This window comes from Balaenoptera borealis (assembly GCF_965194805.1).
Source record: "Balaenoptera borealis genome assembly, chromosome: 8".
Taxonomy (NCBI): domain Eukaryota; kingdom Metazoa; phylum Chordata; class Mammalia; order Artiodactyla; family Balaenopteridae; genus Balaenoptera; species Balaenoptera borealis.
Window position 1 is genome coordinate 119,662,491 of NC_138865.1, and position 19,022 is coordinate 119,681,512.

The 19,022-nt window shown below is 61.0% G+C and overlaps 1 protein-coding gene across 2 annotated transcripts in view; it reads right to left on the reverse strand.

The window, feature by feature from the left end:
* The window catches only part of COL5A1 (collagen type V alpha 1 chain), a 159,724-nt gene that overhangs the window by 81,642 nt on the left and 59,060 nt on the right, over nt 1-19,022 (reverse strand). For both annotated transcript variants that reach the window (XM_082403166.1, XM_082403165.1), the window contains exons 5-11: nt 9,578-9,709; nt 8,238-8,375; nt 7,335-7,574; nt 6,186-6,353; nt 5,999-6,052; nt 1,376-1,417; nt 1,121-1,183 (exon numbers count right to left, since the gene is read on the reverse strand). In XM_082403166.1, the coding sequence (XP_082259292.1) occupies nt 1,121-1,183; nt 1,376-1,417; nt 5,999-6,052; nt 6,186-6,353; nt 7,335-7,574; nt 8,238-8,375; nt 9,578-9,709 (837 nt within the window). The remainder of the gene's footprint in view (nt 1-1,120; nt 1,184-1,375; nt 1,418-5,998; nt 6,053-6,185; nt 6,354-7,334; nt 7,575-8,237; nt 8,376-9,577; nt 9,710-19,022) is intronic.

Sequence of the window (19,022 nt, forward strand, 5' to 3'; positions counted from 1 at the left end):
ATCCTGTTTGGTGCCAGTCTGATCCGGCTGCCCTCAGAGGTCACACGGCCGCCTGCTTTGTCTGCGGGCATCACCTCACATCACCCTGATCATCACCCCAAAGCCCCCAGCACCTGACAGCCAAACACCCCCTGGAAGCAGACCCCAGCCGCCTTTCCTCAGGACCAGACCCAGGCACTGTCCACCCCAAAACCGTGAGGTCTTTGCTCTGGGCAGTGTGCCAGGCGCTGGGGATAAAGGTTTGTTAGGATGCACACATGCCCCCAGTGTCTCTCATCTACAACTACACCCAATTATAGCTCTCAGTCTGACTGTGCTCACATCGATATTCATTAGACCAGCAGGAAAAACAAAAAGAAAAGAAAGTCAAGCTGGACGAGAACCCACAGGGCTGCAGTACCCCCAAACGCCCACTAGGAGTCGGAACGAAATTGCCGCGAACTGGGCTCAGCCTGCATCTCTCCGGCAGCCACCCAGGGCGACCCGGGGATGGTCCCTTTGACCAGTGTGACCCCCAGATGTGTCCCTTTGCCCAGGGAGACCCCAGGATGGTCCCTTTGACCAGGGCGACCCCAGGATGTGTCCCTTTGGTCAGCGTAACCCCAGGATGGTCCCTTTGGCTAGGGTGACCCCAAGATGGTCTCTCTGACCCAGAGCAAGTTTTCTGTGTCTGTTGCTAGATTTCCAACAAGGAAGCTGGAGCGAGGGGGTCTTAAGGCCAATGAAGTTCTCGTATTGAGGGAGGATAATTTGGATCCTGTGGGATGCCCAGGCAGCACCAGAGCTCTTTGGCCACTGCAGCTGTTGTTATTGCTACCCTAATGCAGGGCCGCCACCGTGAGCTGGCCCCTGGAACCCGCCGGGGGACCCACAGCCAGGCTGAGGCTCACTTTTGCAGGGGTCTCCTGCCTCCGGCTCAGGGCCAGGCAACAGTCGGCCCCCTAAACATCTGAAGAGAGTGGACGCACTAAGGGGTGGCGTGAGATGCGGGGGGCGGGGCAATTTGGGGAAGGACGTCAGTGTACTGCGGTCACCCACACAGGTGAGGTCAAGGTTGCTCCGCGAGCAGGGAGGACGAGGCCACAGAGCCCGTGATCCGAGGGGACTGAGCCGCCCTTACCCTTTCTCCAGGGTCACCCACTTGGCCAGTGGGACCCATCGTTCCTGGAGGTCCTGGGAGACCCTAGAATTAAAAATAAAATCAGGCAGAGTTAAAGATGCAGCCACAGGGCGGTTCCCGCCTGGCCAGGAGAGGGTTCGAGAAAGTGCCGGTCCCAGGGCGTTTACCCTTCTTTTCCATCTGGGAGCTTTAAGGGGTCTCCCTCCACCCCCGAGCGCCTCCCACAAGTCACGGGAAATAAAATGGGACACTCACCGCGGGGCCTTCGGGGCCGGGAGGCCCCTCCACGAGCATGCCCTGGAAGAGACAAGGAGAGCGTCTGAGACCCCAGGACCCCTTCCCTCCATCCCCAGACCCCGAGTGGGCCCGGCCCCTAGCAGACCCCCGCCCTGAGGAAGCCCTCCATGCTGGGTGGACCAGAGGAGCACAGTCTCGGGCCTCTGGGTCTGCACCCTCCGTCCTGGGAGGGGTCCCCAGCCTCTGGAATGGGGGCCACGGTGACCATCCTTTGAGCGTCTCCAGGGGAGCCACAAGCCAGACAGCAACCAACAGGGTTCCCTCAAGAACAGCTTCCAGAGGAGAGAGGGGGGCCAGGACTCCCCGGCCACGCCTCTGGCCCTCCTGTGCCCAGGGGGCAGTGCCCAGGCAGGCCCTGGTGACGGCGGCCTGAGGGAGCAGCAGACCCCAGGACCAGGGCCCAGTGAGGGTGGAGAGACGACCACCCGGTGGATTCAGGGGGGACAAGAGGAAAGGGCGCCGCAGGCTGAGTTCCCCGCCTAGGGAACCTTTAGGCCCAACTGCTCAGACAAGCCATGCTGGGGTCTCCAGCCCCCTCCTCCCTCCACATGGGAAACACAGCCAAGTCCACTGGACACTCAGCTGCCCTCCTCTTCTAGCCCCTCACCCGGCGGAGCCGAGGTCCATGCTGCCTCTGGCCCCCAGGCCTCACTGTCTTTCCCCCCAGATGGGGACAAGGCCTCCTGCCCCCTGTCAGCCTGGGCCCTGGAGTCAGCATGGGCAGCGGAGGGGAGAGCAGGTTTCAGGTCCCTGCAGACAGAGCTCCCGGCCCGGGGGCTCCGGCTCTCGGGCCTCGGCTTCAGCCACCTTCCCAGCGCGGGCCTCCTCTCCACGCCCGTCCGGTCAACACCAAGGTCAGGCAGGCCCCAGCGTCCTCTGTGTTCCATGCCCACTTCGGGGGTCAGAGGCAACGCGTGGCCTTCCAGGGAGGGAAGGACCTCTGGCCCCTGCAAGGGTCTGCATGCTGAGAACACCGTGGTGGATCGTTTCTGGGGGTCCTGGGACCCAGTGGGTTCTGTCCGGCCCGGCTGGGCAGGCTTCAGCCTCACGCAGGGCGCCTCGCTGCCGTGGACCCCTCCTCCCCGTGAATCCCTGTGACGGCCGAGACAGCGGTGAGAGGGCTGGACACACTTGGCCCCCAGTGGCAGACCTGCCTCCTGTTTCCCCGGAACAGAGCAGGCTCGGGCTGCTTCTCAACGCTGCTGTGCCCTGGGCCTTTCTTTGAAAGTGAACAGTCCTCTGGTGAAACCCGGAATTGCCTCCTAGGAGTAAGAGGGTGTGCCCAGGACAGGCACCAGGTCAGCACAGGCATCGGACACCCCCCAGTGCGGGGCACCCAGGCCAGGGGCTGCAGGTCCCCTCCAAGCCCCTCACCCTCCCCACCGGGGCTGCCCAGTCGCTGGGAGGATGCACCCGGTGTTTACACAGATGTGCACTCAGGGAGACGTGTGTACACGAGATGCACACAGAGAGTTCATCCAAATGACGTCATCGGTCCCACTCTCCTGTTTCCTCCTCTGACAAAGGCAGCTGAGGAGAATCAGAACTGAGCGAGGGTCAAGAGAGAAACCCCTGGCTGTCGTGGACCCTGCAGGACTGCAGCTGTCTTCCCGGACACACGACCGCTGCTCTCAGGGAGTGGGGGCCACGGTGCGTGGGCTCTCACGGGAGGATCATCCCAGGTCGGCCCGGGAAGGACCGGAGGCCGCTGGATGGATGAGCTCAGTGGAGGGGTGCCGGCGCTTTCCCAGGTACAGTGAAGGGATGGACCCCTGGCCACCACCCCAACGAGAAGTGCTCCCAAGACATGGGAAGCCAGGGCCTTCCTTCACTGGCCCCGCTCCACACCCCACCAGGGTGGAAGGTCTCAGCCTCAGCTGAGAACTCGAAACAATCCTTCACGGGGGCCCATTCATCGGCTACATAGCACAGACCAAGAAAACCTTCCTTAAGCCACAGTGGAAGGCAGACATGCCTGTTACGGGCCTTCACCAGATGATACAGGACGTTGAATCTGGAGATGCCTGGTCCCTGAGGTCCCAGGGCAGCCAGGAGCACCAGATCTGTTGACCTGAATCCGCTCGGCTGAGGGACTCCTGTCCTGTCAAGAAGCCACTGGTGCTGCTGACCCCTGACAGAGGGTACCAGGTCTGAGTGGGAAATAGCCCCTGTGTCCCTGGGATGGATGGATGGATGGAAAGAGAAGGAGCCGGTTCCCAGAGCCCCAAGCACACTGAGCCACGCTCCCCAGGAGGAGGTCGCCAGGGCAGGCTGGGGAGAGCAAACAGCCACCCAGCCTTCACGGGCCGTGACGCCTGCGCGGCCGAGGCAAGACCACGTCGGCAGTCGTCCAGGACTCGGCCATCTGTTTATAGGGAGCTAAGGCTCTGAGGACATCTGGTGATGCTCCAGGTTGAGAATTTCCAACAGTTTCCATGATGTCTCCAGGGAGACCGGCCTCGGCCCCTCAGACACTCCGAACAGGCTGGGGGCTGGGCGGGAGCGAACGCTGGGGCCAGAGGGGAGGGCATCCTTCCCTAACTGCATCCAGATGGCTCACTTCTCCCCGAACAAAGATGAAATGCACTTTCTGGAGACATGCTATTTGTGCTGGACCGCTTCTATTTTCTCAGCCTGCTCCCCCGGCCCACCCTCGCCGCTGGAGCCTGGTGGAGCCTGGCAATGGGACACCTCATCCACTCTCACCCCCCTCCACCTGGACCTGGGATGCTACGGCTCTCACACAGGGGCAGCCTGGTCTGTGGGACGTGTGAACAGGAAGCTCGTCCTGACCGAGGTGCCGGCCAGGCCGTCCCAGAGCCAGGACCAAACCCAGGGCTCCACAGAGCCTGGCCCCCGCCTGCCCGAGGGTTCCACTCTTCCCAGGCAAGATGCCCCTTTCACCAAGCGATGGGGACACCACGGAAGGCACCCGAGGCAGCGGCAAGTCCACCGGGGACCAAGGCCATCTGGACTGTGGTCTGCACACAGCTGGACCACAGGGAAGTCACGCGGGGTGTGGTCCACCTTCTGACACAGCCCTTCAAGGACTGGAGTGGGTTCCCGGCAGCCCCGTGTCTTGAGGTGGCACCACTGGCTGCACTGCTCTTCCCCGAGGGTCGCCTTCCTCCCTGAGTCTGGACGTGGTGTGAGGATTTTACATGTCGCCGAGCAAGGGACCACCTGGTGCTGATGTCCCCCTTCGGCCCCTCTGCCCACTTCCTCTGCATCCCCATCCTTCGGCCCCAGACAAGCCCTGACTCCCTTGGACCCTTGGGGAGCACCGGAAAAGGAATGTTCTCAGCCCGAGAGCAGGATGTGTGTGCCCAGTCGTCACAGCCCAGTGGGAGCGGATGCGCCCGTCCCTGGGACAGGCGTGGGGGGCGGGGCAGGGAGCACAGAGCAGGACAGTCATCTAGTGCCCCCGTCCTGATGCCCCAGCCACGGGCTTCAGGTGCCTCTAAGGGGGATGAGGTTCCAGAAGAACCTTCCCAGTCCCACGGGAGGATGGGGGTCACCTCGGTTCTCCGTCCCAGAAGCCCCAAGACCGGAAGCGCCCTGGAGCCTCCAGGTCGGGCAACCAAGTCCTGGCAGTAGAGAAAGCTGGAGCCTGGCCCCAGCCTCATGACCCGTCGAGTGCAGGACGCTGGTCTCCTCCCTCTGGCTCTTGGAGGATGTGGCAGGGGTGGACCTTGGCAGCCAGCCCCTCCCCACTCTTAGAGCTGCTTCCCAGCCCGTGATGCCATGCCCACCACGTGCAGCTGCAGGGCACCCCTCCCCTACCTGGCTGATCACCTGGCACCTCGCCCACCCCGGCTCAGGGCCTGGACCTCGGCAGCCCAAAGGCCACAGGGTGGACCCTGGTGCTCCCGGCCAGGCACGGCTCCCTGAGGGCAGAGGACACGCCAACACAGAGTGGGGCCCCCGCCAACACCCACCGACCCACGAGGTGCACGTGGGACCTCTTGCCTATGATCCCAAAGTTAAGACGTTCTCAACAGTCATTTTGTTTAACTCGCCCCCAGCCTGGCGCGGTGCAGTCTCACTCAGTGGGAGCTTCGGTGCAGAGCTGTTTCATTAAATCCCCTCGGCGTGGCTGACGACCAGGCTTCCCTGTTTCACCAGCTGCAGCCACCTGGCTGCACGGCCCGCGCGGAGAGCTGGGTCCGTGGCTAACGCTCTCGGCCCCAGACCGGCCGCTCCTGGCCCACACTCAGCCTGCTAAGCCCCTCTGCCCTCCAGGGGAGCGCCCTCCTTCCCAGAAGCCGAGTCCTTTTATCAAGGAGAAATCGACACACCGTGGTGTGCCCGGATCTTAAGCGTGCGGCACAACGGGTCCTGACCCATTCGAATCCCGGGTAGCCACAACCTCATTCGAGGTCCAGAACCTTACCCCTGCCCAGGCGCTTTTCGAAGCAGCATGTGGCATCCACGAGGTCACGTAGCTCCTCGTGGTAAGCCCCAGGCATAGAGGCGCAGGGGTCCCGCAGGTCCAGCCACGTCCTACCTAACCCGCCACGTGCCCCAAGCTTCGACCCACCACCCCGCCGGTTTCGGGGAGACAATAAGAACGTGTCTTACTGGTTCGATGATGGCAGGTTCTCCCTTTTGACCTTTCTCGCCCCGTGGTCCGATCTGGGGTTTGTAAGATGCAGAGGGAGGAGAGGGAGAACAGGAAGAAGGTACAGATTACACCAAATCCATCCGGCTGATGAAGCAGGGGGTCCCCCCCCAAGGGCCCAGGGAGGCACCCTCCGTAGCCACTCACCCCTTCGTAGCTGGTGCCCTGGTTGGCGGGCATGCCCGGCCCGATCTCCGACGGGGGGGCGGTGGGGTCGTAGTAGGGGTCGTAGTAGTTCTCGTCCAGGTTCTTGATGGTTTCTTCTGTGAACTCTCCCTCCAAGTCGTCCATCCCCTCCTCCGGAGGCGGATCCGGCTGAGAGGGAAGGCGGCAGGGGTCATCCAGAGGAAGCCAGGTAACGGACACGCACAGGCCCCCAGCCCCGGGACTCCAAGCACCGTGGCATCCGAGGTCACAGAACACGGGTGGCCTGGGGTTTCACTTGTTGGGAGTCATCGTCTCCCTCTCACGACGGGGAAACTCACCCCAAAGCCCCCAAGACCCCGTGGCAAATCAGGGCTGCAGAAGGACGGGCACACAGCACCAGGCTGCACCATGTACTTGGGGAAACTGGGGCCGCCAGGCCCAGGGTCTCCGGGTAACATGCCCCTAATCCCATGCCCGCTGCCAGAGGGGTCTGGACCCATCAGAACCCCGTGTGTCTGCTCTGTGGCCGTCAAGAATTCAGCATCACATGACGGTTGTTTTTAAGCATTCCCTATGGGCTGAGCTCAACTCCTCTCCAATCTGAAGACGTGGCAACAACCCCAAGAGGCGGGCAACACTGGTGTCAGGTTGTAAATGAGATCACTGATTTTGAGACAGGGGATATCACTTTCCAAGGTCACTGGCAGAGATTTCAAGTCCGGTCTGCGTGATGGGAAAGCCCATGGTCCTACCCGGCCTCACGTCTGGCCTGCTTGCCCAGACCCCCAGCTCATGTACCTGTCTGGCCTGCCCCCACCCGGGCCACAGACAGGAACACTGCCTGTAAACACGCATGTCCTCTTCCATCTCCACCGAACCCCAAGAGACCTGGAGGGCGGGGCTCATTCCACCCATTTTGCCGATGAAAAACTGACAACGCTGAGATCCACCCAGCAAGTCGGTGACTGCAAACTCAGCGGGCATCCTCGGCGATCATTTAAAACGGCCTGGCTGCAAAGGGCGGCAGGGCCAGGTGTGGGCAGGGGGAGGGCAGCTGCCCCAGGACAGCAAGGTGAGGAGTAGAGAAGGAAGAGCCCGGGGTCCGGCCCCCTCCCCCGGACCAAGCCCACTCGCCGGGAAGGCAATTACGTTAGAGGCATTGGCGGTGAGGACCGTGCTGGTGGGAACTTCAGCCCGGGCGCCCCGGTCGGGGTTCTCGTCAGGGTTCTCGATGCCTTCGCCGTAGTTGAGGTCCTCGTAAGGGGGTGGGGTGTAGTAGTCCTCGCTGGGCACGTAGTCGTAGTCACTGATGCCGGGGTCCTCCTCCTTCCCGGCCCCCTCGCTGGTGTCGGGCACCGGAGGGGCTTCCGTAGGGGTCTGGGTCAGCTCCTGGGAGCCGGGCAGAGACACGCAGGGTTAGGGGGGCGGCCGGCGCAGCGAGGACCGGGTCGGGGGTTTCCTCTGCGGCGTGAGAGGGAGGCTGACCCATCGGCCAACCGGCCCCTGTGGATCGGGGCACCGGGGCCCCCTCGGAACGGGGGCGACAGCCCAGCCCGGGGGAGTGCTGAGCACGACAAAACCCCGCAATCACGCGCTTGGACAGACTGAACTATATCTCAAATTTCTTTTAAAAAGTAAGAGAACAGGGAATTCCCTGGCGGTCCAGTGGTTAGGACTCCGCGTTCTCACTGCCGAGGACCTGGGTTCAGTCCCTGGTTGGGGAACTAAGATCCCGCAAGCCACATGGCGACCAAAACAAAAAAAGTAAGAGAACATTCCACACTCTTAGAGCCATACGGGCCAGTGTCCTGGCCACCCGTTGGGGAGGGGACTGGATTCCATCACAGGGGTGTCCCCCGCACCACGGAAAGCCCTCTGCCCCACACTCCCCGTGAGGACAAAGCACATACGGTTCCTGGTCCCCCATTTCCCTGCCAAGCTCCCGCCCACCGGCCCTGCTCTCCACGCATCTCCAAACGGCCCCCATGCTCGCCACGCCCCACCCCCCCCGCCAACCACGGCCTCCAGGGCCCAGCAGCCACCCGGCCAGACCTCGGCCACCTCCGTGGTCTCTCGAGCAGCTTCCACTGGTGTCTTGGTGGGGGTGGGCTCCTTGCCCGCGTCATCCGTGTCCTCGTAGTAGGGGTACTCGTAGTAATAGGCGTCTCCTTCACCCTCTCCTTCCGGGTACTGAGAGCAAACAGGGCCACGTGAGGAGGGCGTGGGCCCCCCACCCCGAGATGCCAGCCTGCCATCTCCCTCCCTCGTGGGTTCAACTGGGAAGATCGGACCTCAAAAAGCCGTGCCCAGCTCCAGGCACCAACCCCGTGGGCCCTGAAAGGAGTCCTCCCCCTCCATCCCCTGGGGGAGCAGAGCCAGCCCCATGAGGAGTCCAGGGAAGGAAACGGGGACCCCCGGTGGCCTTCAAAGAGAGATGAGCCCTAAAAGGTCCAAATGTTCTGACCCTTTGGCACCCGAGGGCCAGGACAACCAGCCAAACCAAGGGCCCTCCCCGACCTTCACCGAAGGCCCAGGCCTCACGGGAGGGACTTCACAGCGACAGAGATGGTCTCACCCTCAGACCCATTTCTGTATTGGGCATGGGGAGGGGGAGGCGTGGCCAGGAGGCCTCGGCTGCAGGAACCCAGCTGGGAGCACCGTCCACCCTGTTCTCGGGGTGTGAAAGACATGCCTAGCCCTGGACCCCACAGCTTCATGGGCTGCCCCCCTCCTTCTCTTCTGACTGCTCGTGAAAGAAGGGAAGCTCAGAGAAAAAGAGCAAGATTGAATTTTACTTAAAAGAAACAGGAGTCCAATCTGTGCAGGGGCTGGGAGAGGATTTTCATTTGGAAATGGTACAAAGAATTGCAAATCAAATTAACCGAGGTGCTGCTGGGGCATGGGGGCGGGTGGATGGGAAAGGTTGACCCACAGACACACGGGTCACAGTCAGAGGACAGAGGCATTGGACATGCTCCTGAAACTCTCGGGCCGAGGCTGCCCCTCAGAGTCGCTGCCGCCCTAGGGGTCAGAGGACCATCGTTCTGCTCCGACAGCCCTGAGCCCCTCCTATCTGGCAAGCTCCAGACACCCCGCAGGGGGCACCTGTGGCGTTTCTGCTCACAGCACCCCACCCAGGTGTTGATCCAGAGGGCGCACGGCTCTCTTCACCCAGAAACTTGCGTGAAAGATTCTTTACCAACATCCTTTTTGACTCAATTGCTTTGGGAGCACAGAACCCTTTGTAAAGTGAGTCAGGAGTCCACCTTGCCCTGGGGATCAAATATAGTCTCACCCAGTGGGTTTACTTAAGACGGGAGTCCCACAGCTTCTGTGTCCCTCCACGCCCACCACCCCCAGACGGCCTGCCCGCGGCTCCCACCAGGACTCACATATTCATCTGGATTGGGGTCCTGAGACTGGGGCTTGTCAGGGACCGCAGTGTCACAGTCAGGGCTGTAGTGCTCGCAGTAATCGTAAGCTGCCCGGTGGTCCGAGACGAAGAGCAGCTGCTGGATGTCTCCCTGGAAAAGGACGAAAGCCCTGAACAGGCAGCACAGACGGCAACCACATGGGGACCCAGGAGAATTGCCTGACGCCTGAGAGCTTGTCCTCAGGGCCAGACCTCCTCTGGGGGAGCTGCCACCTCCAAGAGCCATTCAAGCGACCCGGCCACCCACGCACCCATCTATTGACCCATCCATCCATCCTTCCATCCATCCGTCCACCCAGCCATCCACCCACCCATCCATCCATCCATCCACCCAGCCATCCACCCATCCACCCAGCCATCCATCCATCCACCCATCCACCCAGCCATCCACCCAGCCATCCACCCATCCACCCATCAATCTGACCATCGATCCATCCATCCACCCACCCATCCATCCACCCAGCCACCCATCCATCCAGCCATCCACCCATCCATCCACCTACCCACCCACCCATACACCCATCCACCCACCCACCCACCCACCCATCCATCCATCCACCCATCCACCCATCCATCCATCCACCCATCCACCCATCCATCCACCCATCCACCCATCCACCCATCCACCCATCCACCCATCCACCCATCCATCCACCCATCCACCCATCCACCCATCCACCCATCCATCCACCCATCCATCCATCCATCCATCCACCCATCCATCCATCCATCCATCCACCCATCCATCCATCCATCCATCCATCCATGCATGGATCATCCATCCTTCTCTCCATCCACCCATCCACTCATTCAATAGCCATTATTGAGCACCTACTAAGTGCAAGCTACTGCATCACACATGGCGGATGCACCCACGGCCCAGAACCACTGCCTAGTGGTGCCCACACCCTTCCTAACACCTTGGGCTTGCCCTGTGCCCCACGGATAAGACCCCAGACTGTGTATTCATCAGATTTTCACCGATTCCTCCACCAGCCCCACTGCCCCTTTCTGGCCAGAAGCCTGAGGCTGCCCCTGCTCCTCAGCCTCTGCTCTGCCGCGATCCAGCAAAAGGCACGCACCACTCCCGAAGGGCAGGGCTACGGGCGGCGCAAGAACACGGTGCCCACCTGCACACGTCAGAACCACAGGCCCGGGCAAGGAAGCCGCACCCTCCCTGCCAGTCATTTGGGGAAGGTGCGTGAGGCCCTTCTCTGTGCCAGATCCCAGGAAGAGAGAGAGACGGCCCCCAAGGCAGGGGCCAGATGTGGCCTCTCATCGCCGGACCATGGCAGGGCTGGGGTGATGTGTCACCCAAAGTCACTAAGCGTGGGTCCACGGATGGCCTCTGGGATCTGTGAAGCAAGGTGCTGGCCGTGTGCACAGCTCTGGGGACAGGACCCTCGCCCTCCTTGGCTTCCCAAAGGCTCTACGGGTAACCTGACCTAGAGATGGCGTGACAGTCCTGGAGCCCAGCAAAGGCCCATTCCTACCCGATCCCTGAGGCACAGTTCCAAATACGCGGCCTCCCAACCCAGGTTTGAGACCGCCCCGTGACGAGCGAGGACTCGGAACTACCCCCGACAGCCCGTCTCCACGCAGGGGGCTCGGAGGAGTGGAGCGTGGCCCTCCCACCCCGACGTCCAGCTCTGTCTCCGGCACACAGATGGACCCTCACCGTCAGCGTCTCCGACCGCAGCCTGGCCGCAGTCCCCCGGGGCTCAGTCTGCAGCCCCTCTGCCTTCCTGCCACTGGAAGGAGTGGGCGTGCAGGGTGGGCAGCCTGCAGCTGCCACAGCCCTGGGCCCGTAACAGCAAGTGGGGCTGTCATGGGGGCGGAGCAGGAGAGGGGCGCCACCCGCCCACACCTCAGCACTCCCCGCCCAGCGCCCACCCCCTCTCTCAGCCACCCCCTCTCCCTCCCTTTGGACGTCAGAGGCCCCTGGCCCACGTTTTAAACTCTCCAGCAGACAGGAACCATACGACAGGCACAGTGAATCAAAACCACACATTCTTATTAAACAACATGACTTCTAGTTCAAATTTCATCCAATTCAAATAAAGTACTTCTCCCTGTGACTGGCAGCTCGATATCTGAATATATGTTCTCCAAATGCAGTTACTGGAAAAAAGAATAGGCTCGGGGCATTTGGGGGGCAGCTGTGACCCCGGGCGGGGGGGGGGGCGCCCCTCGAAGAAGCAGCCAGCACACTCGTCATGGCGGTCCGGCGTAGGGCCTGCCTCCCTGGAAAGTCCAGGTCCCCGGGGGGCGGGCGCGGCCGGTGCATCTCTGTGTCCCTGTATCACAAGGTGTCCGGCCCAGCGCCAGGCCTCGCAGGCCCCGCACAGGGCGATGAGCAAGGCCAAGGGCGCGGGCATCTGCTCCCACGAACAGGCCCAGCCGGAGCGGAGGTGCCTCCCACCACTCAGCCCAGGCTCTGGAACGTGCCTGCTGACCCGGCCCCCGGCCAGGCCTGGTTCCCCGCCTGCCCACCCATGCCCCAGATTGCAGCAGTGACCACGTGATCAGTCGAGGGCCCTGCCGGCAGAAAGCCCCCTTCATTTCCGGCACCCACCCTCCCCTGCAAACGCCCGTACATGTTGAAAATCATTTTTCCCGCCAAATCCTCAAGTGGGTTTTCACACCAAAAAACATGCCTGTTTGTTCTGTGGGCGTGTCCCTCAGAAGGCAGGGGTCTACTGTCCCCCACCCACTATGGAGAAGGGGAAACTGAGGCATGGGTGCGAAGCACCCCAGAAGCTCTGCACCCGGATCCTCATCCAGAGCTCCCTCCAGCCCACCCCCTACCTCTTCCTGCAACAGGGAGGGAGCAAACATCCCTGGGCACCCCATCAGGGGCAGGAGCTTTGGGGCAGGACCCTGGGGTGACAGATGTGGCACTGGCTCTACCTCTAGGCTCCCAGACGGAGCAGGTGGTTCCCCTGCCCCCAAACCACCCAGCGGTGCCACCTCCCGAGGGCAGGGCAGCGTGGGGAGGGGGGTGTCAGGGTGCTGCCCCCAGCCCCCCGCAGCAGACCCCACTGAGGACCGGGAGGAGGAGCTGGGACTCAGGGAACAGCTGCCAAACCCACCTTGCACAAGCCAAGGAAACCCCTCCCTGGCCTCACGGGAAACACCAGGTCTGCACAAAGCTAGGGAGGACCTCGGCCCCCCTCGGGGGTTCTGACCGCTCTCACCTGGGGCGGCTGGTCAACGGTTCTGACCAGAGGCAGGATGGTTCCTGGACCCCAAAGCACCGATGGGGTGCTGGGGGCACAGGCAGCCCTTGGGGTGCCACGGGGACGCTGGGCGGCCCTGGATGAGGTGTCCTGGGGGCACCACACTCAAGCATGCCCTGAAAGCCATGACCTTAACACCCCATAAATACCCTGAGGCATCCAGGGCAGAGGGAAGTCCTGTCTCCCCCCTGCCCCACACCCAGCGGGGGCTCCTGAGGAACCCGGGCCCCTCAGACTCTCTGCCCTCAAGGGCTCGGGGGCAGGGCCTGGGACTTGGGATCCTTAAGGCTCTGGTCACTGCGAGGGGCAGCCAGGCCCGAGAGCGGCCCCTTCAGTCTTCAGACAAGCTCTGATCTTACACTTGTGTCAAAGGCTGCCACCACCCCGCACCCCGAGAGTACCCCTCCTTCCGTCCCCAGTGAGGCCTCAGGAACTCCTCTGCCCCTTCTGGAGCATCCGATCAGAGCCAACCAATTTCTCTCTGCAGCAAGGGGGCATGTGGGCGACTGTCCTGGTGGCCGGCGACCCCAGACAGGACGCAGCCCCTGGGCTCCCCATTTAGCCAAAGGAAATCTGGGGCTCCCCTGCCCTCCTCCACCCTCGGGTGGTCCAGGAGGAGGGCTCTGGCAGAAGTTTGGAAAATCAAAATAGGCCCTGCCATCGAGAGAGGCTGGAAGCCAGAAGTGCAATTATTCGAGCTTGCGCTTTAGGTTGGGGACACTGAACACCTCGCATGCCCCTGCCAGAGACCTCGTCTCCCGCTGTGCTCTGTCGTGTTGAGACCAGAGGCAACTCAGAATCCTTCTCAACACAGGGCTTCCGGCAGCACCATCCAGCGACTTAGAGACGTCGTGCCCCCTGGGTGCCCACCCCCTGGCTGCCCTAAGCGGGTGCTCGTTGCCTTTCAGACATGCAACGAATGATCACAGCTTGATGACTGTGTTTTGAGAGCATTTTCACGATGCCTCGTGGGATGGGAAACCAAGCTCCAAACTCCAGACCCAGAGGCCCATCACGGAGCCCCTGCCCTGGCAGAGCCTTCCCAGCGGCTGCCGGGGGGAGATGCCGGAGCCCAGCGAGCATCAGCTGACTGGCCCCCGCTCGCCGTGCCGGCCCTCGCCGACCTCTTGGGACGTCCTGCCTCCTGCCTCCCTGCCCCGCGCAGGTCCCTCGGGACATGGGGACCTGGAGCTTGGCCTGGCCAGGGCTTCTCAAAAGGGGTTCCATGGAGGGGCCTGGGGTCCTAGCAGGTTTTACACATCAGGCTGCCCCAGAGGAATGTTAGTTAAGAAAGGGTTTACAGGTTTCCTTAGAAAGTCAAAATCCCCAGTGTAGTAAAACTGTCTCATTTTACAGATGGAATCTGACGTCAGCGGGGGTGGGTCCCGCCAGACTCAACAGCAGATCAGCCCCAAGTGCTCCGAGTCCGGGGAACTGTGACGCCATGGCGGGGGTCCAAAGTGTGCCTGGCCACTGCTGGGCGTCCCCCATGCATCTCTCCTGAGCCCCACTGCAACCGCCACTTTACAGATGGAGAAACGGAGGCCGTGGGGTGGAAGAACTTTCCAGAACCAGGAAGGTCCCGCCGTGTATCTCCTCACCCGCCAGCATCTGTGTTGTCTTACACTCGACCAGGGCCTTGGCCCCCTCATCCATGATGCAGCGAGCGCTCACCCAGGGTCCCCACGGTGGGCCTCCTGGCTCCCACGGACGACAGGACCCACGATTCACATACGGCCCAGCCCAGAGCGGGCAGCAGACCTACGGAGGGCGCTGGGGGGACACCCGGCGGCTGGGGCTCCGTCTCCTCCTTGAGCAGCAGCCCAGGGCCCGGGGCTGCACGCACCCACCCCGCCCCACCTGCCACCCGACGGGATGGCTTTCCGGGTGCCCACTGCCCACCGCAAGCCTCTGCCTTTCCCCTTTCCAGCCCACCGCCCCCCGACCCCTCCACGAGGGAGCTGGACCTCGTTTCCTCCCTCTCATCCCCAGGTCACAGATGCACCCACTGAGGCTCAGGGGGTGGTCACTCTCGCAAGGGCACGGAGCGGGAGCTCCCTGGAGCCGAGTGTTATGTCCCGCACACACGTCAACCTGCGCTTCCAGCTCCCATAAACGACACCATCACCTCGTCCAGGCAGCCCTCTGTGGGGCAGGTCCCCGCCCCACCCGCCTCGTGGATGCTCCTGACACCAGACTCCACATCTCCAATGCAGGCCACGCCCTGTAATCGCTCAGGTTAGCTCTGAGCCGGCCCCAGACTCGGCGCCCCACGCGGCCTGCCCTGCGGTGGCCCACGTCACCTGCCCAGAGAAGCAGGTGAGCTGCTTTCACTGCACCCCTTGCTCCGATGATGCCCAGGGCTTTCTCGTTTTGCGCACCTTATTTCTGCCCCCACCAGGTCAGTAAAGCTCTACAGACCCCCTAGAAGCTTCTGCACCAGCCCGGCGGTCACCACGGCCATTCCACTCCCCACACAGCCCCGACGCCCGGCGGTCACCACGGCCATTCCACTCCCCACACAGCCCCGACGCCCGGGGTGGCCAGTGGCTGTCCATCTTCCTGCCGAGGACAGGCCGGGCAGCCCGCGAGGCCCCCGCCATCGAGACACACAGGACACAGGTGGCCTTGGCTGAGCCGGGCACTTTGCTGAGGGAATCAGTTCTGCCTTTTCCCATAATGAGATTTTATCCAAGCTGCGCTCCTGCTATGAGCTGAGGAAATTGCAGAGTTTTCGTTGGAGAGCTTTGCAACCCTGAGGGCTGTGGACTCGGAAAACATCTTTGCCCAGATGAGGGAGGCCCTCGCCCCGTGCTTCCCAGCCTGGAGTGTCTGTGCCGCTGTTCCCTCCAATCACGCGCCCGGCTTTTCATTTCCTCTCTCCAGTGCTATTTAATCCTGCATCCCTCCTTCCAACAAAAAGCCGTGGGTGCCCTGGGGAAGCCAGCCCTGCAGGGACTGCCCCACACCACGGGCCCCTCCCTGTCCAACCCGAACCGGCCCTGAGGGGCTCCCACTGCGCACTTGGCTTTTCCTGTGGAGTTTGCAGCTGATTTTAGCCAGAGCACGTCACACTCGTAAATGGAGACACACGGTCTTTTGAGAGGACGGACGGACGGATACTTCTTGTCCCAGGCTGGGGGAGGAGCGTGCAGTCTACGGAGCAAAAAACAAGAAGGAAGCATCGACCTTCGGCTGCCAGGGGTCCGGTCACAAATCTGGCCCCGGTGAGGACGGCCCAGTCTGGGTCCACTTCCCAGCAAGTGACACAGAGCAGGCACACATGCGCACAGAGCACCAGGGACACGCAGGCACACGTGCGCACAGGGCGCCGGGGACACGCAGGCACACGTGCGCACAGGGCGCCGGGGACACGCAGGCACACATGGTCACTGCCCACCCTGCAAAGCTTTCCTCCCCAGGGGAGCCTGGTGGGTCTGACACTGGGACCGGCCTGGGGGACACAGGGCAGGGGGCTTCTATGAGCCACCTTCTTGATGTCCCAGGAGACTTCGCACATGAAAGACCTCCCGAGTCCCCCTTCCTGTTCAAGCTCTCACGGCCCAAACAGGTCACACTTTACATCTTGTGACATTTTTCATCGAAAGTCACACAATGGAAAGGGAAGGGCCCAAGCCAGGGGGGTCTAAGTCACTTTTTCTATGATTTTCGCAGCACCCACAGCGTGAGAAAGAGTTCAACACCATTCAGGTGAGTGAGTGAGTGCTAAAGAAAGATTTCCGTGCAGTTGGAAGCCACTTCCTGCTGCCCCCCAGGTCCCGCCTCCATGGTCCATGTCTGTGGCCTTCCCCCCACTATGTGGCCACCACTGGTCCCAACCCAATTCTCACCTGCGCCACCCGCCCCTGGTGTCTCCTCACACCTGCACTGGTGCAGGCGGTGTGCGCCACACCTGAGTCTCCACGAAAGGGCCAGGGGCAGGGATGGTGGGGGGATGGTCAAGTCCCAGCCTCATCAGACCTGAAACTAGCCACAGTGACTAAAGGGTCACCTTAGTGAACTCAGAGAGTGGACACCTCGTCCCCAGACCAAGGGACAGGGCAGCAGAGCCAGCGGCAGGGACCAGGCTGGCTCACGGGCCCACCGGACTCTATAAAGGGCATGGGTCTCACATCCTTTCCCCATTGGCTACGTGGCCCTAGATATTTCACTCCAGACATTTAGGTGAGCAGCCCAGCCTGGGCAGCACGTGAGTGAAGCTGTCCCGTCCTTCCCCCACCCCAGACTTTCAGAGCAGCAAGCCTGTGGGCACTGGACTGACCACACAGCACGGGGACACATGTGTCATGATAAGCTCCACAGAGGAAGGAGCACGACCCTGGGCACCACCACAGGAAGGGGTGAGGCAGTGACCACAGGTGGCCTGGGTGCAGGATTCCGCCCCTTGCCGGCTGTGGGGCCTTAAGCACATCACTGAATCTCCCCAGGCCTCCGAGTGTGTATTTGCAAAGGAGATAACAAGATCTACCTCACTGAGGACTAAGCGTGATGGTACACGTAGGATGCTCGGTGGGCCTGGCACCCGGTGAGGCCTAGACAAAGTGGCAACTGCCATCCCTGCCATCACCACCACCATTTCTACCATCACCACCACCATCACCATCATCACCACCATCACCATCAATATCATCACCATCACCATCATCACCACCATCACCGTCAACATCACCATCACCATCATCACCATCATCACCATCATCACCACTACCATCACCATCAATATCATCACCATCACCATCATCACCACCATCACCGTCAACATCACCATCACCATGATCACCATCATCACCACTACCATCACCATCATCACCACCATCACCATCAACATCATCATAATCGCCACCATCGCCACCATCACCACCAGCACCATCACCACCATCATCACCACCACCATCACCACCATCTTCATCATCATTACCATCCTATCACCACCACCACCATCATCACCATCACCACCACCACCATCACCATCATTACCATCACCAACACCATCATCACCATCACCACCACCATCATCACCATCACCACCATCACCCTCATCACAAATATCATCACCCTCACCATCATCACCATCACCACCATCATCACCATCATCACCATCATCATCACCATCACCACCACCATCATCACCACCATCACCATCATCACCACCATCACAACCATCACCACTATCACCACCATCACCATCATCACCATCATCACCACCATCACCACCATCACAACCATCACCATCATCACCACCATCACCATCATCACCACCATCACAACCATCACCATCATCACCACCATCACCATCATCACCACCACCATCACCATCATCATCACCACCACCATCACCATCATCATCATCACCACCATCACCACTATTACCACCATCACTCCCATCCCCATCATTAACATCACTACCATCACCACCACTATCATTGCCATCATCATGACCACCACCATCACCACCATCATTACTATTATCACCACCATCATCACCACCACCATCACCATCATCACCATCATCACCACCACCATCACCACTATTGCCACCATCACTCCCATCCCCACTATTACATCACTACCATCACCACCACTATCATTGCCATCATCGACCAAACCATCACCATGACCACCATCATCACCACCATCACCACCACCATCACTATTACCATCATCACCACCATCATTACCACCACCATCACCATCACCATCATCACCATCATCATCACCACCATCACCACTATTACCACCATCACTCCCATCCCCATCATTAACATCACTACCATCACCACCACTATCATTGCCATCATCATGACCACCACCATCACCACCATCATCACCATCATTACTATTATCACCATCACCACGAGGACCACCATTGACCACCATGACCACCATCACCATCACCAACACTAACATCACCAACATTGTCATCACCACCATCACCACCACCATAACCACCATTACCATTCCCACTCCCATCCCCATCATTAACATCACTACCTTCACCACCACTACCATTGCCATCATCATCACCAACAACATCACCATCACCACCAACACCACCACCTCCACCACAACCACCATGACCGCCATCACCACCATCACCATCAGCCCTGGATCCCTGACAAAGGCTCACTACCCTCTCCCTCTGAA